Source organism: Atta colombica, unplaced genomic scaffold (genome assembly GCF_001594045.1).
Source record: "Atta colombica isolate Treedump-2 unplaced genomic scaffold, Acol1.0 scaffold86, whole genome shotgun sequence".
NCBI classification, from domain to species: Eukaryota; Metazoa; Arthropoda; class Insecta; order Hymenoptera; family Formicidae; genus Atta; species Atta colombica.
This window is the reverse complement of record NW_017259579.1, coordinates 465193-490721: the sequence shown is the minus strand read 5'-3', so window position 1 is coordinate 490721 and position 25529 is coordinate 465193. Positions and strand designations below refer to the sequence as shown.

At 32.2% G+C, this 25529-nt stretch overlaps 1 protein-coding gene and 1 long non-coding RNA gene across 6 annotated transcripts; one reads left to right on the top strand and one right to left on the bottom strand.

Annotated features, from left to right (window-relative positions):
- Positions 1-612: 612 nt before the first annotated feature.
- Positions 613-11478, top strand: LOC108693046. The gene is made up of 3 exons (XR_001932010.1): positions 613-748; positions 11067-11244; positions 11320-11478. It is a non-coding gene; the product is annotated as an uncharacterized LOC108693046 (long non-coding RNA).
- LOC108693044 (serine/threonine-protein phosphatase 4 catalytic subunit) lies at positions 3953-20985 on the bottom strand. Of its 5 annotated transcripts, XM_018201697.1 has the most exons (7): positions 20945-20985; positions 20619-20823; positions 20244-20471; positions 19998-20150; positions 19541-19792; positions 14804-15042; positions 3953-4469 (listed from the first exon to the last, which is right to left on the bottom strand). In XM_018201697.1, the coding sequence occupies exons 3-7, from the start codon at positions 20391-20393 to the stop codon at positions 4340-4342; spliced, it is 924 nt and encodes a 307-aa protein (XP_018057186.1). In that variant the 5' UTR covers positions 20394-20471; positions 20619-20823; positions 20945-20985; the 3' UTR covers positions 3953-4339. The 5 variants fall into 5 exon arrangements, with proteins under 5 accessions (XP_018057186.1, XP_018057190.1, XP_018057187.1 ...); XM_018201701.1 differs by lacking the exon at positions 20945-20985 and having other exon boundaries at positions 20244-20429; positions 20619-20917; XM_018201698.1 differs by lacking the exon at positions 20945-20985 and having other exon boundaries at positions 20244-20529; positions 20619-20916.
- Between the last annotated feature and the right edge of the window lie 4544 nt (positions 20986-25529).

The window sequence follows — 25529 nt, the reverse complement described above, 5'->3', positions numbered from 1 at the left end:
AATAAAATAAAATAAAATAAAAAATAAATAAAATAAATAAAAGTATAAAAATTTTAAAAATAAAATTATATTATAATAATACAATAAAATAAACTATAATATAATATAAAAATATAATATAACTTCTATATTATTAAAATTTATTTTGTATAAAAGCGCTTTTCAAATAATCAAGATAACATAAAATACTCGAAACGAAACGAGGCATATGTCCAATCCGTTCGACATCTACGAAGTGTCTCACGGATTAGGTTAAATGACATACTCACTTGTCTTAAATCCGTTCGTGTCACTGAACATTGGAGCATATAAATGCTTCAACTATCACCTTACCTGTGATCCAAGTGCTCTCTGGGTTAATTTGGAACATGCGACGCGAATAAATCTCTATAGTATGTGTGATTAAGGACCCTGCCCCCTACCCTTTTTTTTATCTCACGACGTATTTCAAATCTTTAAATGAACATTTAATTTCTATGTACAACCCGCAGCGCGAATACGTGGGATTCGATTTTAGAGGTCCACGTCTCGTTCTTAGTTATTTTTACATTCATGACTATTAAAATCTGATATGATTGGATGTTGCGTCAACGGTCACAAATGTATCATAGTATTTGTGAATTGTGTTTTGACGGGCCGATGTAATCTCAGTTTTAATCAGTGAAATCTCTCTCTATCAGATAATCTAATGATTAGGTTAAAAACATTTCTATATTTCTCTATCCGGAGAAAAACGGCAAAAGTTTTGGTAATTATACAGTTTAGCACAACTATTTTAAAAATCAATAAAATTAGGCTATCGACGCGTTTTTGCATGTAATGAAAGAATCTGGCAGAAAAAAGTCACTTTGCTTCGCGAATCAAAATATTAAGCGTTAAAGTTGATAACTATTAAAGTTAGGAAATCTATCATAGAGGCAAAATGAGATATATAACTGTGCTGTTCTACAGTTTCGATTATCCACGCGAAGCGACTCTCCCTTCCTTCCTTCCCCCTGCAAATAAAGAAGTGCACGACTTCTATAATTGTACTGTTGTTGAGGTAGTATTTATCGGGGCGTAGCCGCCTCGAACAAAAATCTAGGATCTATAGGTTCCCAACGGGTAAAATATGTTTTTTTTTTTGTTCGAGGTAATTACGCCAATAAGCACTAATCTATATATACATCTCACTGTCTACAAGACAGATTTTCTAATCTCAACAACAATAATTACAGAAGTCCTTATTACAGATTCCTTTAACTGCCTAGAAGTTGCAACCTAGACAGTAAAAAAACTGTTCTAAAAAAATTGTTTTCACACCTCACTGTTTTCATGGATTAGAAATATTCCACTGCCTACGCTGCAACTTCTAGGCGATTAGGACCATGGACTTCTATATATATTACTAGACTGCTAATTTATTTGAAAAAGTCCCCAATTTTGAGGTAACATTATATGCATGCGTCGAAAATCGCGTGACCGCGTAACGTTTATCTGCATATACGCACACTATTTTAGGTTAATCTATTTAATAGTATTAAAACGACCAAATACTTATTTTCATAATCTAGCTGTTATAAATTATTCTAATTTATAAGAAATAAGAATAAGATCGCGTCTTTTATACATGTTTATTAATATTCAATTGTCTTTCCAATATTACCTTTTACCTTTTTACTTGAACTCTGTCTCTTCCAAAAGAAACAAAATTTTTCGCTATGAGATCACATCACTTTCTCTTCCAAAAGAAACAATATTTTTCGCTATGAAGTCACACTACTTTCATAAGATTATACGTTAGCATGTGAAGTCGATGCAAAACAGCCATATCTGCTATACTGCATTCGGGTATACCAAGTGTATGATTAAATCCGCTTTTTTAGTCAGAAAAATACATTTTTTTTCCTAGGAAGCAAAAACAAATTTATTCAAAGTATTTGCCCTCGCTAATTATACATTTTTCCCATCTTTCGAGCAATTTGTGTATACCACGCCAAAAAAATTCCTCATCTTTCGAGGCAAACTACTCATTAAGCCATTTTCGGACGTCGATTCTAAGAATCGAAGTGCCGCTCAGCGAGCGCGTCGCCCATTGACGAAAACAGGTGATAGTCAGAAGGTGTCAGGTCTGGTGAGTAAGCGGGATGGAGCACTTCCCAGTTGAGTGTCTCCAAATAGTTTTGACCATTGTTGACGTGTGCGATAGTGCGTTGTCGTGGAGGAAAATCAGCTTGTCATGTTTTTTCCGATAATGCGGTCTTTTTTCACGCAGATCACGGTGCAATTTGATCAACTGTTGGTGATAGCGATAAGCATTAACAGTTTCACCAGGTTTTAACAGCTCGTAGTAGATGACATTCTCCTGATTCCATCAAACGCACAGCATCGTCTTCCGTCCGAAGCGATTTGGTCTTGAGGAAGATGTTGATGGTTAGGCAGGATCAACCCAAGATTTCTTGCGTTAAGGATTCTGAAAATAGATCCACTTTTCATCGCTTGTCACAATCCATCCAATGCAGGAACGACTTTCTTTTTTGTCTGGCAAGCAGAATTTGGCATGTGTTTTGGCGTCGCTCCATCTGCCTATCGTTCAGTTCATGCGGCACCCATTTTCCGATCTTTTGAACCTTCCCAATAAAGCCTCGAATTTCGGAAAAAACGGCGGAAGCAAAGTTGTACACTTAATATTTTATTGTAATATTTTATTTTACTTTTTAGTTTTTCTAATTTAATTTATTTTATTTAATTATTCTTTTTATTTATTTATTTTATTTTATTATTTTTATTTTATTTTATTATACTATATTAATTTATAATATTATACTATATTATTATATTATATTTTTATATTTATATCAAAAACGCATTATTAAATGAATCTGAATCTTTTTTCAATATAGAACGTTTTCAACATTCGCATTACGCATGCATGCGTAACATGCCCCAATCACCTTTTGAGATGAGGTAAATGGAGTGTGCTCTTAATTAATCCATGAAGTATATTTTAACGCGACGCGAACATCCAGTTGCTATATTGATTCCAGTGACGCGAACAAATCTCTTATAATAAATGTTTGAAACAGGAATAAATATTAAGGCCCATATTCAGAAAGCGCTTTTATCTTTAAAATTTTATAGTATGCGTAATGTAAATTATAGCATGTTAGCGCGCTAACATCGTTGTAAGCATATTCTGAATACAAGCCTAAGATTTCAATCTACCAAATATCAATTACACCGGCATATACAACTTATTAGAAAAAAATAGTTGAATTCTTAATATTTATTCCTATTCCTAATATTTCCTTTGTGCACAGGGCCTTTGTCTTTCACTTTTCGCTGTGCGGTATCTCTCGGATATCAGAATAATCACGCAATAAAATTGGAGCATAGTTGCGTAGAATCGGAACAAGATTTTCAGAGCATTCAGAGCTCAGAACGATTTGTCACAGCATGGCTTCGCGTATAAATCTATTTAAATTTCAGAGTAGCTGATGAAGAGAGAAAAAACGTGCTATAAGTCTTCTATCATAAATCGCATTCCAAATTATTTGCTGATGAACCATTGATTCAAATCTTGTATAAAAAATTATATAATAAAGTACTCAATAATCTCATCAAGAATCGATCATCGTAGAAATTTTATTTTTCCATCCAGGTATTAGAATATTTCTACACCGGATTTCCTCTATTTCTGGAATTGTCTAGGAATTATCTACCAACTCTAATATTATTTCTTTCTTTTAAAGTTATGAAATTATTGTGATAACAAAGAATATAAAAGGTATAAATTAGTTATTAACACTGAAAATATGTGAATTAATTTGCTACGTTTGTGTCAAGCAAAATAATACCTTACGTCAACTATTATGAGGGATAAAGGAAAATCTATTGGGATTCCAAATACTATGAAACTTGTTTCCATTAAGCATAAAAAAATTTAATTTAAGGGTTTTTATTTAATTAAAGGTTTTTATTTATTTATCTTTACACAATATTGAATATTTTCGGAAACTTAAGTTGTGAAAGATAATGATGTCGACTTAAATCTGAGGCATTATTTTATTTTACAGTCACACATACTGTCACAGTTCCATCCAATTGTAAATGGTCCAACGTAATCATAGGAATATCATCAAAAATAATAGAAAATTTTCTTTAATTCACTTATTTTTAGTTGCTCTTCACAATCAATGTAAACTGATCTCTCCCTCTTTCTCTCTCTCTGCGCGCGCGCGCGTGTGTGTGTGTGTGTGTGTGTGTGTGTGTGTGTGTGTGTGAGAGAGAAGAAAAAGCAAATTCTTCAAATCAATTTTGACTTGATTTTGATAGTTCCTTTTATACTCTACAATAGCGTTTATAAAAAATAATCTGCTTGTGGCTTCTTGCTGGGTATTCCGCGGCTTTCCTGTGGTGCCGCTTCAAATATCGTAAAGTCTCTCTGTAGATGCTCGTTTAGTTCCAGTATTGCAGCTACATTGCCGCATCTGCAATTATAAAATGTATAATTAATATAAAAAGATTTAGTATCTGGATATTTATAATTATATTCATATATTTTAACCTTTCGATACTACGACGACTATGCGTGTCGTCCAGCGTTGAATTAGTGCTTACCGCGCTAATAACAACTATAATTTAACAATTTTTTAAGTGTTATTACTATAAAACATGTTTAAATATGGTTTCTTTTCACCAATATTTTACATTACACAATAAAATTTAATTGCTATGTTCCTCCGATGTGACGTTCGCATCATAATTATCTCGTATAATGCTGTATTCGCAATTCGACTGTCTATATAGCAGAGGCAAAATGACGAAAAATAATATCGTATCGAAAAAGTTAATAAACGTAAAAATAATATTAATAGAAAGGTAAAAAGATTTCTTTTATTAAAATTGTAGAAATGATAAAAAGCGAAAAAAATTTACAAAAACAAAATATATAAAAACTGGAAGTTTTTAAGACTGAATGGTACAAAATCGTATTATGGTTATAAAAATCGTACTATGGTTATAAAAGAGATGGTATATTGTTATAAAAGAGAGGTTTTTAATAAGGACCATAATATAAAGATAAGGCTTATATATGGCCATATTCCTAGAGCAATAAGAATTGTTCACAAGCGAACGTCATCGTTAAGATACCTGACTAATCGCGGCGGTCTTGGAATCGTGACGTCAGAAGCGAGAAATAACAATTTATGTTGCACGCCATTTTTAAATAAAAACAATTGGATAAAATGACACAACAATTGGACGAAATGACAAGATCATTTTAAAACACTTGTAAAAATTGATAAAAATTTTTTTCCTTGACAGTTAGTAAATGGCACATAAAGTGAGGCTGTATCGGGCAGAAACACATAGTCCGACAGCTGTTTAAACAAGTAAAATATACACTTTTACATATAAAATTCCAACATATTGGGAGTACAAATTAGTTCAGTCCGTTTCCCTAAAGATTGCTCCAGCTGTTGTGAATGGTTTATAATGACAGCTGATTTTGGCGGTTTCAGAGAGGTTAAACATCTGCTAATAATATTTAGTTTATATCGCTTTGAGTTTCATACAAAAACCTTGATTTTTACTGTGCTTGAAATGTCGAATTTTGTGTTAACCAAGCAACATTTGCGGGAGGTTTTGATTTTCTGCTTTAATTGGAAGGAAAGTGCGACTGAAGCGACCCATCGAATGCTTGTCGAAGTTTATGGTGACACTGCTCCAACTGATAAATCATGTAGGGAATGGTTTCGACGTTTCAAGGATGGAGGTTTCAGCGTTGAAGACAAGCCTCGCTCTGGACAGTCAAAAAAATTCGAAGACAAAGAATTAGAGGCTACTACTCGAAGAAGATCAGAGTCAAACGCAAGAGGAGCTTGCAGAATCATTGGGAGTAACTCAACAACAAGCCGTTTCGATTGAGAGCCATGGGGATTCAAAAACAAGGAAATTAGGTCTTATGAACTGAAACCGAGAGACGTTGAAAGGCGATTTTTCACTTGCGAACAGCTAATTCAAAGACAACAGAGAAAAGGTTCTTTGCATCGGATTGTGACTGGAGATGAGAAGTGGATATTCTACTCCAAGAAGAAAAAATACTTCGCTAAGCCCGGTCAATCGTTGCCATCGACCTCAACATCAACACCACAGCCGAACATTCATGGTTCGAAGATCATGCTCTATATCTGGTGGGACCAAAAGGATCTTGTTTACTGCTTGTATGAGCTGCTGAAATCTGGCGATTCCATTACGATCGATATCGGCTACAATTGATTCGCTTGAATCATGTATTGCGAGAAAAACGACTGGAATACAAGCAAAGACATGAAAAATACAAGCAAAGACATGAAAAATACAAGCAAAGAAATGAAACTTATTCTTCTTCATGACAACGCTCGGCCTCATGTCACTAAAATCGTAAAAAAATATTTGGAAACGCTCAAATGGGATGTTTTACCGCACCCGTATTCTCCGGACATTGCTCCTTCTGATTATTGGTTGTTCCGAAGGAAGTCACCGATTCACTTCTTTCGCAGAAATCGAAAATTAGCTCCAAAATTAGATCGCCTCCAAAGATTAGTCATTTTTTCAAGATGGAATTCGAAAATTGCCTAAGAGATGGGAAAAAGTAATAGGCAGCGATGGACAATACTTTAATTGATCTGTTCATTCATTTTGTTTTGAAATAAATGCACAAAAAAACTAACCGAACTAATTTGTACTCCCAATAACTTTTCATCAATAGTTACTTTGATAAGTATGAGACAAGTCACATTTTCACAATTAAGCAAATAATAACGAAATGGTACGCAACATAAATTTCATCGTCAAAATGTTATTTTTCCACGCTTATAAGTTCGGCCATTTATCGTGATGCGGCGCTGTAACATACAACAAACACGAATCCATATCCGTGTGCTCGCCTGCGGCGCGCCTAGAGTGACCGAAACAGTCGCTTGTTTCAAGCAACCAAAAATGCTTTCTTGGCAATCTCGGCGGCCCTAAGCATATATAAGGAGCGGAAGGCATTCTAAATAACATACAAGTTTTAATAGTATTAATTGTAGTAATTGTAGTAATAGTGTATCCTTCCCATTAATTCAGAATAGTATAAATCAAATTAAAAGGTAACAGTTTACGAGATATTTAATTGTTTACGATTTTGCATGTTATATATTGGGTTGTCCGGAAAGTGCCGCAAAAGATTTAAATAAATGTATAATATATTAAAATTTAAATCTTCTACGTTTCAATTTTCCTTCAAAATCGGCACGAACTTTCCGGACAACCCAATAATATACCCTTTTTTCATAAACTCGAGTAGCAAGAATAGTTCATTAGAAGTAGAATTTTAACGGAAAAAAATTATAAACCAGCATTTTTCTTCACGAGTCTCGAAAAGCTATCAGAAAAGAATGCGTATATTTGAGATCTAAGACTTGTGAAGAAAATATGCGAAAAAAATCGAATAATTGCAAAAAGAAGGTTTTTCGCTTATAAAACAAAAGATATTAGGTTTGTTCGCGTCGCATGCTCCAACATGCTTCTGCTATAGTTCCTACTCATTCTAATTGGAGTGAGTAGGAGCTATGATTCAAATGGGAGCATATTGAATCATGTGACGCGAACAAACCTATTGATTGTATGGAAAAAAATTCGATATTCGGTGATAATTATAAAAAATGTAGATATTCGAAATACTTACAAAATGAGACATAGAACATTAAAATCGATTTATTAGTTTAGTAGAGAAAAAATAAACATCGAAAAAGGCCTTTTTTCACTCGCTCTCTGTTCATTGATATTTAAAGTTTTGAAATGAAGCTTTGAATTCTCGTAAAATGTAACCTTCGTAATGACGAACAAATTTAGTCCTGAACAAGCTTGAAATGTTCATTAATTTTTGCAAAAAATCATTTGTTCACTAAAAATTTGTCTGCGAAAAAACTTAATTTTTTCATCTTTGAATAATCATACAGCAATTTAGAGGAGAATTTTTTTTTCAAGAGTTGCATTATCATGTACACTTAATAACAAAATGATTTTTTGCAATTAAATTATTATAAAACGACCTTAAAAAGTAGGAATCTTTTTTCGTATAAAAAATGGAAATAATTCCGTTGATATGGATTATATCAAATAGCCGTGTAAAGCATTCGACATTTTTTTACTAATTTAAAAAAAAAGATTACCCTTTGATTATTAGAAGCCGAGATAACATTTGTTTTTTTTTTCAAAAAAAATCATCTGTGGCTCTAATTTTTAAGATTAAGAGTTCTGGCATTAATTTGTCGAGGAAGAATTGAATTTGCTGTTAAAAAATTTTTTTGCTATCGAAAATGTTTAAACTATCGAAATTGTTTAAAACTATTGGAAAGTTGAAGAACGCGAGTGAGGGAAGCTAGCGCGCAGTCGAGTGAAGATCGGGCCGCTCCACGATATGCGCGTATCTGATTTCGTGCGTTAATATTTGCTAAATTTATATTTTCTCAGCAATAAAAATTGACGTGGAAACATGGTTTTTTTCTTAATCTGACGTAGCTCGACGAGATATAAACAAATAGCTTAATCAAATGTTTCACAAAGTAATTGTAACCATGAAATTTTTAGCTCTTTGTTTCTTGAATTTTTATTTTTTCGGTGTATTGCCAAAAAATCACGTTTGAGTATGAAGTGCATATCTGATTAATACATTAGCTGTTTCTTTATTTAATATGCTGTAAAAAACGTCAAATTGGACAATTAAATGTACGGAATAATCACAAAATTGTTTTTAAACAAATAATTAATAAATAATTTGTCAAATGTTAGTGTAACTGTTGAATATAGTTGTAAAATATATAATATATAATATTTTTAAATATATAATATTTTTCATGTAATGACTAATTTATATTTGCGAAAGTTAATATTATATTTTTAACAGTTACGCTAACATTGGCAAATTATTATTTGTTTACATATGTCATATTTGTATCTGCAATTAAATTCACAAAAATAATTTTGTACTGATAATTCCGTACATTTAATTGTCCAATGACACTTTTAAAGCATATTAAATAAAAAAACATAGTTAATATGACTTAAATTTGTTAATCAGACATGCATTCCTTACTCAAACGTGATTTTTTAATAATAAACTGAAAAAATAAAAATTCAAGAAAAAATTTTCTAAACTAAAAATTTCATGATCAAGTTGAGATTTTTTTTTAACAATAAATTCAATTCTTCCTTGACAAATTGGTGTCAGGCTCTTAATCTTAAAAACTAGAGCCACAGTGATTTTTTGAAAAAAAAATTGTTATCTCCTAATAATCGGAGGATAATCTTTTTTTTTAAATTCGTAGAAAAGGTCAGATTTCAAATGCTTCATACTATTGTATTTGATATGATGTATATTAATGAAATTATTCTCGTCTTTTTATACGAAAAAAGATACCCACTTTTTGAAATCGTTTTATAGTTTAACTGCAAAAAATCATTTTGTTATTAAGTGTACGTGTAGTGCAACTCTTGAAGAAGAAAAATCACTCCTGTAAATTGCTGTGCGACTGTTCAAAGATGAAGAAATTAAGTTTTCCGCCAACAGTTTTTAGTGAATAAATGGCTTTTTGCAAAAGCTAATGAACATTTCAGACTTGTTCAGGGCTAGATTTGATTCGTCATTACGAGGGTTACATTTTATGAGAATTTCAAAGCTTTTAAACGTTTAAATCTCAATGAACGGAGAGTGAAAAAAAAAACTTTCTTCAAAAGATGTTTTTTTATTTTTTTTATACTAAATTAATAGATCGATTTTGATGTTCCACGTTTCATTTTAGGTATTTCGAATATCTTTTTATATCGATTTTTTTTCCATACAATCAATATCTTTCGTTATAAGCAAAAAATGTGCAATTTTTTGCAATTATTTGATTTTTTTCGCATATTTTCTTCACAGGTCTCGAGTCTCAAACATATGCATTTCTGATGATCTTTCGAGACTTTCGTGAAGAGAAATGCTGGTTTATAATTTTTTTTCAGTAAAATTCTATTTCTACTAAACTATTCTTGCTACTCAAGTTTATGAAGGAGAGGTATACTATATAACGCACATGAAAAATCTTAAACAATTAAATATCTCGTAAACTGTTGCGTTTTTTAACATGATTTATACTATTCTGGAGGGATACACTATTATTACAATTTATTAAAATTTATATGTTATTTAGAATGTCCCCCCGCGCTTTATTGATGCCTAGGGCCGCCGAGCCGCCGAGATTGTCGAAAATGAGAAAGCATTTTCGGTTACTTGAAACAAGCGACTAGTGTGAGAAAGAGCTCGCTGTCTCGTTTACTTTCAATGCGCCGCAGGGGAGCACACGGACATGGGCTCATGTTTGATGTGACTACCGATTTCGCCATCTAATTCTGTGTTGCCATCGTCAACGTAGAATTCTTGGCTGAGTAGTCAGGAGCCTTAAGCACGAAATTCGAACGTATGCTTTACAATTCAAAAAATTTTCCGATTCCTTTCAATCCGATTTATTTTTTGTCTTATGATAGTAATTTCCGCATCCTTTAACTGCACAATGCATTTTGAATAAAATCACTCGAACTCTGCACTACAGAATTTATTCGGTATGTATTGCACATGTTTTGGCGACCCGAACATATTTCATTGATACGTATCACTCTGAAAATAGTCGAATCCGTCCGAATGACGTGTGCTGCCATATGCCTGCGCAGTACTTTACCACCGAACGTAGAGATCCTAAAAAGACTCGCTAATTCGTCACGTGACTAGGTGATTCTGATTGGCTAGGGTGGATTGGATCGCACATCTGTGCTCCATAAAGATGTACCATAACTTCAACTTATTCTGAATTCTACGTGTGTGTTACATGTTGGAGCAACTTGTGTTGCCTATTGTTTTTTTACTATTTTCGATAAGTTAATTTATCACATCTATTTAAAATTATGAGAAAAAGCATTGTATATGTTGTCACGAATAAGCTTTGAATAAACGCTTCATAGTTAAAAATAAGTAGTACGGAAGTTAGAAGTGTTTCGTTAATAACGTAATTCTCTTGTTGTAGATTTGGATTTTATATATCTTTGCGATGCCATTATTTGTGTATCAAGGTGTTTTAATAAATCCGTGAAGGATACACATTGATCAGATTTCCCAAGGAAGACTAATATCGAAAAGCATAGATAAATGCTACTTTAGATGAGAATGCATCAAGATGTCTGGATAATCTGAGATTGTGTGAAGTGAGTGTTGTAAAAAAGCTATCCAAATAAAAATAGTGTAAAAAGTAAGTCCATTTAATGCTTTTCTTGTTTCAGATACACTGAACCATTAGATATATAATGGCGAATCCGATTGGAAACTAATGCGCATTGACGCATATTAAAACCGTTGTACATTGACTTAATTTGACTATAAAAATACAAATACAAATTTCAAATTATGAAATACATATTTTACCTAATAGTATAATAAAATGTATTGAGTATTTCACGATTTAATTTCTATGTTTATAAACATATTTTCATGTTATTTTGTGTATAACGACTTTAATGTGCACCAATGCGCACTGAGTGTGTCTAATTGAATTCGCTATAAATAGATCGACGGAAAATAGTAAAAAAAGATGCGATATCGTCATTTTATATTTTTGCCATTATTTCTTTAAGAATTCTTGTAATAAATCGCAAACAACAAAACGGAAGAAATAGGAAGTTCATAAATGTTGAAAGTACAATGTTAAAATAAGAATATCTGGGTTGCCACAGAAAATGAATTTTAAAATTCCCCGATTTTCCCAGATTTTCTAGATGAAAATGGAAAATTTTCCAATATAAAATATGTAAATTTTAACACATTTAAAGTAAAAAATTGTAAGAAAACTAGCCTATATTATTAAAAACATTATTAGTAAAAAAGGTAGTAGCATACTAAAAGTTAGTAGCATACAAGTAAAATTTTAGTAAAATTTTGGGTGCAAATTCAAACCAATAAAAATAAATTAGTATTGGAAAAAAAATGCAATTACGAAAAAGAGCGATCAAATAAAAATATTGAATAAAATATAAATTTTAATTATTTTATTAAAATCGTTTAAAGTGTGTGAATTTTTAATGTATTTCACTATAAACGTCAAATATTTAAAAAATTATGACAATTATCTGGAAGAGCAATTTAAGGAAATTGTGAAATTTCAAAATTCCAGACATTTTTACATTTTTCTCTGTTTTCCATGACTAATTTCAATTTTCCTTTTTCCGGTTTTTCAGATCTCTGATAATCATATTTGTCAAGCAATTGGCACATGTGAGCGTTATTATATTTCAGTAAAAAAACAGTTTGTCCAATAACCAACTATATCATGAAAAATGTTACAAAGTTATCTAAAAAGTAATTGTATGTCATAAATCATCAATTCAATTGTCCATTTATACTTTCGTTATTAATTAATGAAATCAAAAAAGATATTCCATAAAAAAAATTGCATCATATCAAATACTGAACACATTTGCTTATTTTCAGATGTTAACTATAAATTTCCTTAAAAAATTGTGCATAAACTAACAAAGAAAAAATATTCATTCAAAAAATGTTAGAAATTTTGGAAGTAATTTTGCAAAATAAGTTTAAATTTTAATTTAAAGTAAAATTCTTTTATAATATATTTTTAAAATATTTTAAATCGTATATTCTATATAATAATCGTATATTCTATATAATAGATAATTAATAGCGAATTCGATTGAATATACTTAGTGCAGTTTAAAATCATGTCATTTGTACAATAAAATATATACTTTGTGTTAAAAAAATACGTTCTATTTGTTTCTTTTTAAGAAATAACAAAATTACTGTAAATCTCAGAAAATATAAGAGATCGTCATTTAGTTGTTAAGGCAAAGTTACTCAGGATCACAACATATGTCAAAATTAAGATCATTAGCGAGATATTCCTTAATTAAATAATTAATCTAAAAAAATCTCAATTATCAAAAAGTGTCAAATTTTCTGTAAATCGTTCAAATTGAAAATGTAATAATTAATAAATCAGATTTAGGATCATATTCTTCTAAGAATGAGGTAGATATGAAAATACATCCTCCTTCCTCCCTCCTAGTTTCGTTAAAAATTATCCTTATTGCAATTCCTCTTTTCTTTTGGAAAACTGATAAAAGCGGAATCTATTTATAACTAGATTATACATAAATATTTTTTTTATTTATATGTTATGATGATATTAAAAGATTGTTTAAATCAATTGCCTTTTTAAAGTTAATTGAATAGAATTGTGTAATATATTTGGTCAGATACAAAAATTGTAAGGTACCAAATTATCTATCATGTGGTGACACTGATACTGATGACTTGATCTTGAATGATCTTGGGAATGTCACATCAAAATCACTTTGACTTAAAAAAAAAAAAAAGGGAATTATCATTTTTTATTGTAAATTTTTATAGCCGATATCTAGACCTTTTCAAAACAGTTATTAATTGTATCAGTTTATATGTATATAGCATAACAGTATCAAAATAATTAAGTTTGGCTAAAAACTACTTGAAAATACATTAAAATATAAGTAACGCCGGGCCTTATCCAAAGTACACCACGTGGAGATCGCATGATTTGCATCTTTTTATTGTACTTTATTAAAGTTTCCTTTGCCATTCACCTTATGTGTATTCCGATCTGTTTAGGAACTTCAAACAGCGATCGATGATTCAGCCAGTCAAGTCAAAATCAGATTGCTGATGATTACTGAATAATCGACTAATCTTTTCTTGACTGACTGATCGATCGCTATTTGGAGTCCTTAAATATCTCGGAATATACACACATGAAGCATGATTTCCTTTTTAAAAAACTCAAGGTAATCTTAACATTCTCAAAATCGTTCGAAATCTTGTTTTATAACCATAATTACAATTAGTATTTAGAATAGAACATTATTTAATTAAGAAGTAACACGATTGCGTTAAAGAATACCGTAAGTTTCAGAATACCGGTCTAATTCAAATAATTTCGAAAACGTTTTCGCGATTTGTGACTAAAAGGAGTACGTTCAAGTAGTACAGTTGTCACAATCACGCATGACTCTTTCCATACGGTGTCACATAATTTCAATTAATTGCCAAATGCAATTGGTCAGCACCGACCGCATTTGACAATGGAATCAGGACAAGATTGAAATCAGCTGACCAACTCAGTATCTTAGATTAGTATACTCCTATCGTGAACGAAGAATTCAGAAATCGAGTAATAAGCGTACATACATCAAATATGTTATAATCTAAAAGTAAGTTATAAAGGATAAGTTATGATCTAAAAGTGTCACACTATATAGTGAATGAAACAGTACAACATTATCTCTTGGTAATGCGATAACCGAGCTGTGCAACATCATTGACCGCAAGACAAATCACCGACAAGACATTTTGTAAAGTATTTGTAATTAAAACTTTTTAACAAACATTAATTCTGTGAATTTCTAACTCTTCGGCCTAAAGGGTTAGAAATTCACAGAATCCTCGTTATTATTCTTATGAGAGATACAACAGTTTAACTAATATTATTCTTATTGTTTACTAACTAATATCATCATACGATGATATTATCCCATCATACGATGAGTAACTCCGTACCCTGAAACTTTATACGAATTTTATATGAATATTTTTTTCCGAAAATGCATCTTTCCGAGTGTAATCCAGTGTTTTGACTTTTTTGTGACATCCTGTATGTAATTTACAATATTTAAAATTTTACTAGAGAGAAAAATTTCAAATAAAGATATTACGTGCCTGTAACAATAATTTGGTGCAGACCAGACAGTCAATACAGTCTCGTTAAAGTGCCACTTGTAGCCTTCCATTACTAGTTGATGAGCTCGACATATCATATCGATATCATTGGCAGAATTGAACTGAGCTACCACGTCGCTACCAAAGAGATAACCGGCGCCGCGCGGCGACACGCCCCAGCCTTGGGTATCCTCAGGATCTGACCATAGTAAATCACACATTGGTCCATCGTGAGGAACCTGCATCATTAAACGGGAAGTATGTAACACTTCAACGCTTAAAAAATCAAAGATTTTAAACTTTTAAATATAATAAAATTTAATTGATATTGAAACTATGCGGTGATGAATAGGGCAATTGTTCATCAAACACAAAAGATTCAAGTTCAATACCAAGACTTATTGCTGTCCCGAATTTTTAATATTAAGCATTTTGAATAAAAAATATTCAAAAATATATAAAAAGAACATAATAAATAAAAGGAACAACGCTGAAACTTTTCTGCTGAAAGTTTTGTATTTAAAATAATTCCGTTAACAATTAATAGAAGAATTAATCGTAAATGTTTCGGCCGAAATCAAGCCATCTTTAGTATGTCATATAAATAAAAATTAGTGTAAATTAAATAAAAATAAAAAGTGTCAAATTGATAAAATAGTTATAAACAAAGTTGATGCAGAAGTCAATAAAATAAACATAATAAGATAATAAATCAGGTTTATATTAGGTTTGTTTTCTGTTTTTGCACTGGTTGCACTAGTTCAAAAAGTATACGTTAAAGCGTTTTCTGTTCTCAAAATGGCGTCAGTTTTTTGTGCAACAGAACTCAGCATGAAAATTCACTGGCTGCATTAGTACAGTCTGTTCGCGTTGCTTAATCTTCAAATATTTTTGCACTTAAAAGAAGATAGATATAGAGGATGTCCCATTTTAATTGATCACCTCAAATATCTCTTGAACAATGCGTTAAGGAAAAATGTTTCAAATAAAAGTTTTGGGACTTTGATGGGAACATAACATAATATTGGTTTGATCTTAGATGGCGTTGTTAAGATGAGGGCAAGACTTTGAATATTTTTAAATGGAACCCTCCATATTTCATTACATATTTTTATAGCTTATTTCCAGAACAAGTTAGCATTAGCATTATCTAAAGTGTCCGAGCGATGATTAAAATCTCTTGAATATTGTTCAGTATCATGACCTGGATAACATTTGTCAAGATCAATCATTGGAGATTATTCCTTTTATTTTCATTTTTATACTAAAAATTAATTTCTATCTAAAAATGAAAATAAGAAGTACAACTTGCATTGATCTTGACAAATATTATCCAGGTTATGATTCATTCAAGAGGTTTTAGCCGTTGATCGATGCTAATTGCACCTTAGGTAATGCTAATGCCCCGACGGTAATTTTCAAGTCTTATAACACGCAAAATAAATGAAAAAATATATTTTATTATATTGTTTTGAAAAATTCTCGAGGTAAGCTACAAGAATATGTAATGAAAAATGGAAAGATTTCCTCCTGGAGAGAAAAAGAAGAAAGATGAACTGATGCAAAAGTTCAGCCAAAAAGAACAGGCCTTTTATTCCTTGCCTGCATATTTACACTCAATTCTGGATTAGTTTAGCTCAATTCAGTTCTGGTGCAATTTTGTACAGGAACAAAAAACAAACTTAAAGATAATGATGATACAAAATGTTTTTGTAGGCTTATTATCATTTATATTTTTATCGTTTTATTACTCATAAACTCTCGCACTTGTACAAAGTCTGTTTTCTGTGACTGAACTAGCGTACACTAGTGCTTGCACTGACTCCAGACCTAAGGTGTGTTCGCATTGCATGCAGTTTTTGCACTCAACATTTTCACTTTCTTCTCTTCTCTTCCAAAAAACGTTCTACTGTAAGATAAAAATGGCGTCCCATATTATTTACAAGGAAATATTAGATTCGCGTGATGAAAATGAAAGCACCAAAGTAATTCCATCATTAACCAAATTCTTAATTAAAGATGATGATGTTTATGTTAATGATGAGTGTACAAAAATGTTTTTGTATGTAGACTCGCTATCATTTTTACATATATTTTTATTACTCAAACTCTCACACTATTTGTACACTCATTGACTAAAAGGTTGCAACAGATTTTTTTCTATGGCTTTCGAAATGTAGTCTACTCACCTACTTACGGATTCATAAGTAAGAACTAATCGCTCAGTGAGCAGACTGCATTCCGAAATCCATTAAAAAATGTTGCAATTTTTTAGTCAGTGAATGTACAAGAGGCTTTTTGGCCAAAAAGAATAGGCCTATTGACTTCAGATCTAGTGCAGCCAGTACAATGAACTCGTGCACTGAGTTCTGTTGCACTGAAACAAAAAATAGCATCGCTGACATCATTTTAGGAACAGAAAATGCTTTAACGTACAGTTTTGGAACTAGTGCAACCAGTGCAGGAACAGAAAATAAATCTTTTGATTAAAAATTTTTTAAATGATGGAATTGCATTAAGACTTTTATTTTCATCACGAATCTAATACTTCCATGTAAACAATATGGGACATCATTTTTATCTTGCACTAGAACTTCCACTTTTTTATTCCTTGCCTGCACGCTTAATTCGTTTTGGATTGCATTAGTTCAGTTCAGTTCTAGTGCAATCCTAATGCAGGAACATAAAATAAACCTATTGCCAGTGAAATAGTTTATAAATGATATAGCCCTAAATGTTTATTTGAATTAATAATTTTATGGTAATTTCTTTCACGTTAAAATTCACGTTTTGTATTATTACATAACTGGACCGATATGAAAGTTCCGTGTTCAGCACAACAGCACTATCAGAGCCACTTAAAAAATATTTTACTGATAAAAAATTAATAATAAGTTTCAAGATATAAAAATACTAGAAATAATAAACCAATCACAGTAATGTGTCATGGAGAATAGAAAACAATAATATCAATAAACAAATTAAAATAAAATCTAATTCTCCATAGAGCAAACAAGTTCTTGAAATTAATTTTGTAACTTTAGGGACAGTTCAGTAACATTACAATATTATTATGTAGCTTTTTATCATGTGGCTGCGTTCAGTAAAAAAAAATAGCTTTACAATTGTTGTAAATCTATAATATGATTGCTTCATTCTTAGTTCCTTATCCGGACTAAAAATCAATCACATTAAAGAATCTTATAATAATTGTGCAAAGCTGCTTTTTCTGATACCGACACTGTCATTAATAGTTAGAACTAATACCAATTCTGAATTTTTTTTGCAAAAGCTTATACTTTCTTTTTATAAAAATAGTAATTTTAAAATGGTTCTTTAGTAAAGGATCGAAAATTTGGGGTGCCATTACAACCCAAAATTACAAACATCTTCATAAATTGGATAACATTAAAACTATATAAAACTGTCTATATCTTAAATAGTACAAAATACACGAAAGCGTGCAAGTATTAAAAGAAAAAGATACTTCTTGTACAATTTATTTTTATGATAATTTGGTAACATTACATTGTCGAATTACAATGTGCATTGCAAGCAAGATTTTTATAAAGAAATATTGTAAAAAGAAAATTGAAGAGAAAAGGAAAAAATTATTGCAATAAAATCAAGAGCTATATTTTCACCAAACGAAAATAAGTTGAGATTATGTTAATCTTAATATCTTGCCATTTTAACATTAACTCTTTGTGGTCACCTAGAGTCCAAAGAACTCTAAAAAAATTTTTCTCCAGTGACCACAAAGATTTTACGAGAGGTTTTACATCTCTAAAAAAAGTCATATTCTTATGTTAAATAAATACTCTTTTATATAATAACTTCACACTTCGTTATTTTAAAAACCAGTTTCTTTTATTCTTCAGAATAAATACCTTTTTTGAAACATGAATTATTGTACTATTTTTTTTTTCTAAGTATCATATCTGTAGAGTATAGCCATAAATTTTTATCAAAAGTAAAAAAATTAAAAATTAAAAAGTTATGATTTCTTTTTAATAAAAAAGTGTATCTTTCAAGAACTTTTACCTTGCAATTTTTTTTAATATGTTAAAATTAAAATTTTTTGAAACTACCACTTCATTTCCATGTTCTACAATTCAATAATTTTTGTGATTTTAAAGAACAAAAGTTGTAAATATAGCAATCAATGAAGTGTTAGCAATTTTGTCCCCTATATGGGCGATATAAAATTCTCAGAAAGTACGATCACGAAGGGTTAAATATCTTTCTAGAATGCCGTTGACCTATTATTACTTGTTCATAACCATTACAATCATAATTTTTTAAACTATAATTTTATTTTTTTTTTTAGAAAGATCTTTGGCAATATTTGTGTGCAGTCAAAGAAATGTTTCCAATCCTTACCTGTCACTAAGTTATACATTAAAAGTTACATTTTCAATATTTTTCTCTCTCATTTCATCATTAATCTACTCTAGAATTTTGCACACGTCAAGTTCAATACTTCAACTTCATTATGTGTATAAAGAAAATAGACATTTCTAATAACTCGATTTACTAAAGAACCACCTTAATAAAATCAGTTTGAAGACTTTGAAACATACACAGTCACAGATCTATGAGGTGTGTACAATCAAACAATATATTAAAACTGCAACATCAATAAGGCAAAATAAATAAATATCAATTCGATTGTTATAAAAGAATTTAAGAATTAATTTTTAGAAAAGAAATTATGATAAACAGAACGTAACTCACTTCTTGCTTTCTGTCGATAGTTCGAATTTGATCTAATGTTTGAATACTAGGCGATAATCCACCATGAACACAAAAGATCTTGCCATCGATAATAGCAGATAATGATAAATAATCGAATATCTCTGTGCAATATCGCCATACTGTTATACTGCCGTATTTGCGTAAGCACTCGTCATAAAACCCATAAACTTGTGTTATTTGCCGTGATTCATGATTTCCTCTTATTAAAGTAATTCTGTCAGGATAACGGACCTGTGACAGGACATGAACTATAATTATAATAGCATATCTGTCAGCTATTTTAGATTTAATTCCTCTTAAATAATTTGTATTCAAATATAAAGATAAATTAAAATTCATACATATATAAAATAAAAAAGCAACCTGTTTTTGCTTCTTAATCACTATTCAGACATTTAAGATCATTAGGTTCATATTATTTTATATTTTGGCATACCTTTAATGCAAGTAAAAGAAGAAATGTTTCAACACTATAAAAACCTCGGTCTACAAAATCTCCCATAAAAAGGTAATTTGTTTCTGGCACATCGCCACCTACTTTAAATAGTTCCTTCAAATCATAAAACTGTCCATGGATATCTCCACAAACCTAAAGAAAACACCGTGTAAGATTTAACATGTTTAACATAATTCTGATTCTGACAATCTGATTGCTTTTTTTATGAGAAATAGAAATAATTACTGTCACAGGTGAATCAACACGTTGTACATTGCTCTCCTCAATCAGAATTTCTCGCGCCTTTGCGCACAGAGCTTTGACTTCAGCCTCCTTGATAATTTCACATTTCTTAAGCTGCTCGATTTGCCGATCCAAGTCACTGGACTCGGCCATTGTATAATGTGGAGTTAAATTAATTGAAATTGTTTACTGAAAATGCAGCTATTGCTAATTGTTCCTACCTGTAAGAGTCTTTGCAATCTCGGTTAGTGCTTTAAGACTCATAAAAGTGACATAAATCATGAAATAGCTGTCAAATGAACACGAGATTCAAGTAACAGGAATCAAGACTGCATACACATGGTGTGAAAGAAATTACATGCCACACATGGTACTTACGGGTTGTTGTCGTCGTCGTCGGCACTTGAGATTTCACTGCCGTGATCGATGCATTGAGCGAGCGAACCACCGCTGAATTTCTCTTAATCAAGTTACAGAAGAAAGATCTCAAACGGGTTAATGTTGCAAATCAAGCAACGAATCGCTCGTAGTTACTCTTACTGGTCCGAAACACCAAAGGTTACCAAAAGACTGTTTTTTATTCCTGCATTAGACTGCACTTAGAACTTGATTTCTTGCTTTTGTCAAATATGCTTGCTTTTATCAAACATGTCATTTTACTTAAGTTTCCAAAAGTATATTAGCTCAATCACAAGAAAACATACCTCAATTATATCAAATTGTTTAACATAAACATGGAGCTCTCTCTCGACGAGTGAGAAATGATAGTGAAGTGAAAGACTAATCTATATCTATATAACAAGGCGTAATGCTGAATTCACACTGGATCTGACGTGCGTCGTATGACGCTCTGCAACCAATCAGAAAACAGGGCCTCTATTCTTGAAAAGAAATTTATACGAAAAAAAAGAAGAGAGAAATACTATAGTATACGTAATGTATACTATAATATTTTTCTAATATTTCGTATATGTTTCTTTTCAAGAATAAGGATCCTGGATTTTGCTTCGTATCATCGATACGAAATAAAATTCTGCTTTCTGGTTGTAGAACATCATACGATGCATGTCCGATCCAGTATGAATCCAGCATAAGGTGAAATCATATGTGCGGTAAACGACTGCGAAATAGAAAATGCATTATTGGGCGCGTTAAAGTTTAGAAAGCGGCTAGCCTGCTCACCAATGAGCAAATGAGCATAATTGATTATTATTTATAAATCAAACCAATCATATTCAATCGCTCGGTAAGCATGCTTAGCCACTTTGCTATCTTAAACTCGCCCATTGAAACAACCAATTAGTGCTATTCGAAATAACGCAGAATAACGCTGATTAGTTCTATGCACGTTCCAATATTCACTGCCAGTACTAAAAATCTGGATACGTTCGTTTATGCAGTTATTGCCGCAGATATTCGTTTACTCTACCTGTTAAAGGGCACAATAGAGGAATAGGAATAAATATTAGATATTAGGGCTACGTTCCAAAACTTCCTCTCTGGAACGAAGATTCTATACTATACGTTTATATAGTATACGTTATTACGTGTACTATATATTTTGAATAAAATTTTCCTCGGAAAGTTTTGGAATATAGCTTAGGGATGCGTTCGGAGAAACGTTATTCGCTACAAATTGTTCGCAGAGCTGCAGATAGCGCTAACAAACATGATCACTAATGATAGCGTGTCACAACTGTGCGCTATCAACTCTATTTCTTTCGAGGTAGTATATTGGTAGCGTTAGCGTTTACAAATCTGTGAACGACCCTAGCGTAACGTTGGTAGCGTTTAACATTCGTCGTTAGGTTTAAGAGGATTCTGTTCTCGAGTGTCACCAAACTTTTCTCTCTTAAAATTTCGTAGAGTAACATTACATACGTAATGTGTGAATCTCAAATTTTATCATACGAATGCAATCTCAATTTTAATCTCTGCTGATAGCTTGACACTGGAGGTTGGAGTGAACGTAATTCTTGCTTGTGCATCTTTTCAGTTTCTGCGAAGTGCAATTCGTGTATTTGATTTTATTATAAATGTGAAAATCAGAGGTATTTTGTTACTGACAATTTTTAATTCCCGTGTACGGAAAAAAAGTTACTATTGCGGTATAACGTGGCAGGATATTTCGCTGTAGATGCTTAAGATTCTTATTAGATGTAGATATGCTTCTTCTTCTGAAATCGACAACGAATACACAAAGGTTCTTCCTTTTGTTTGATTAATTTACTTAATGTAACTATTAATTTTTTCTAGTTTCTATATTGTTCACTTTGGCAAGCTATCATAGAGATTGCAATTGAGAGCATGGTGTTCTGTTATTCACTAAGAGAAAATAAAAAATTTACGTTACAAATACTTCACAAAACCTTAAAGATTTTAATTATAGAGAAAAGTTTGATTGGTGATTGAAAACAGAATCTCCTACATTAACTTAACCTCGATGAATATATCTCTCTGATTACGCTACCAACGATACGCTAGGATCCTTCATGGAGCTTGCTAACGCTATCGCGCGATTGGCTCCAAGAACAACATTGATAGCGTTTGCGTTCATAGCACGAATAGAACTCCCCGAACTCTGGGAATAGGAAGGAAGCAGAGTTGGCAACGTTCTCATAAAAATAACTCGTTACCGTTACTGTTTACTGTTTTTTTGATTAAAAAATAGTACTCGTTCTCATTCACAGACATCTACCAGGTGTATAAGCTTAAACCCGCTGTTTTTTAGTCAGAAAAACACTTTTTTTTCCTAGGAAGCAAAAACAAATTTATTCAAAGTACTTGCCCTCGCTATACATTTTTCTCATCTTTCGGGCAATTTGTATATACCAAAAAAATTCCTTATCTTTCGAGGCAAACCACTCATCAAGCCATTTTCGGATGTCTTCGTAAGAATCGAAGTGCCGCTCAGCACGTCGCCCATCGACGAAAACAGGTGATAGTCAGAAGGTGCCAGGTCTGGTGAGTAAACGGGATGGGGTAGCACTTCCCAGTTGAGTGTCTCCAAATAGTTTTGGACTAAACTATTGTTGACGTGTGCAATGGTGCGTTGTCGTGGAGGAAAATCAGCCTGTCATGCTTTTTCCGATAATGCGGCCTTTTTTCACGCAGAGCACGGTGCAATTTGATCAGTTGTTGGTGATAGCGATGAGCATTAACAGTTTCACCAGATTTTAACAGCTCGTAGTAGACGACACTCTCCTAATTCCACCAAACACACAGCATCGTCTTCCGTCCGAAGCGATTTGGTCTTGAGGAAGATGTTGATGGTTGGGCGAGATCAAGATTTCTTGCGTTAAGGATTCTGAAAATAGATCCACTTTTCATCGCTTGTCACAATCCAATGCAGGAACGACTTTCTTTTTTGTCTGGCAAGCAGAATTTGTGTTTTGGCGTTGCTCCATCTGTCTATCGTTCAGTTCATGCGGCATCCATTTTTCGATCTTTTAAACCTTCCCCATGGCATGTAGCCGCATGGAAATGGCTGCTTGAGAAACATCCAATTGCTCAGCAAGCATTTTTTACGATTGGGTATCGTCCTCGTCCAAAAGAGCCTGCAATTGACAGTCCTCAACCTTCCTGGGCCGATTTTCACGCTTCTTGTCACTCAGGTCAAAATTGTCGTCATTGAACCGGCGAAACCAATCTCTGCACGTTGTTTCCGATAAAGCATTGTCGCCATAGGTCTCCACAAACATTCGATGCGATTCGCCAGCCGATTTCTTCAAATTGAAACAGAAAAGCAAAGCTTCCCGCATGGGCTTTTTTTTTTAGCAAAAAACTAGACATGATTACGAAAGAAAAAATGTATGTTGTTGTATGAAATTGCTGATGATGCGCACTGGTTAATGTTGACAGATGTCAAACACATAAAAAAAGTGTGTTGTGTGCCCAGTAGCTTTGTACGCTCACTAATGCCACCTATGAGCAAACAGTGGATTTAAGCTTATACATCTGGTATTCATGACGTATGCGCAAAATTACAATTTCAGGGTTCATTTCACATAAACCTTCCTAAGGAGTTAACAGTCTAGTATATATAAAAATACTAAATATAAAAGTCTGTGATTAAACTCCAAGCGGATAGGATAGGTTTTTTGTTCGGGTGTAACCGATAAGACATTAATGATTTGCGATAGTAACACTTTAACAGTCAATATCTCGGCTCACAGGGAGACGCTTTTTTTGCTTTCATTCTTTCATTTCATGCAAAAACACATCGAATAAGCCTAATTTTATTGATTTTTGTGGTTGTATTAAACTATATAATTACCAAAATTTCTTCAGAGAAATCTCTGAAATACTTGAAAGTTTAATTGAAAGGAAGCGGATCGAAGCCTTTAATATATCAAATAAATTGTAGTTTTGAAAAAGTATAATTGCTTTTACTTGCCAATAAGAAAATTTACTTTGAAGTGAATTATTTTTCTTACAGATAATAATATAAATAAGCGAATAAGATAATTAACGATGTTTGTTTAGCGAGAAGTGTTTTATTAGAGACGCGTATGTAATTATATTCAATTATATCATATATACAATATGTATAGTATGTATAATATTAGGTGTACAACTTTGCTTCCGCCGTTTTCCTATAGATGGTTTTAGCGGTAAGTGGTCGAAATAAATAGATCATAGACGTCATACAATAAACTTGGGCATCCGTCAACATAACCCCATAGAAACATTAGTCGATTTGTGTCTACATCATAAAGTTATTCTCGAATGAAAATATCAGTTTACGAGCCAAATTCTCATCATTTGCGGGAGGTTTTAATTTTTTGCTTCAATATGAAGAAATCTGCGGCTGAGGCTCATCGAATACTCTCAAATACTTATAGTGAGGCCGCTATTAGTGAAAGAACGTGTCGTGAGTGGTTTCAACGCTTCAAGAACGGTGATTTTGACGTCGAAGACCAGCATAGCGGTGGAAGAGAGAAGGTTATCGAAGATGCAGAATTGGAGGCATTACTTGAGCAAGACTCGTGTCAAAATCAAGAAGAATTGGCACGATCATTGGGAGTGACTCAACAAGCCATTTCAAAACGCCTCAAAGCCATGGGAATGATTCAGAAGCAAGGAAATTGGGTGCCGTAAGAATTGAAGCCGAGAAATGTTGAACGGCGTTTGTTTGCTTGTGAACAGCTGCTTGAAAGGCAAAGATGGAAGGGATTTCTGCATCGCATTGTGACTGGGGGTTCATTACGATAATCCCAAGCGCAGAAAATCATAGGGAGTTCCCATGCTTCCACGTCGACGACCAAACCGAATATTCACGGCTCCAAG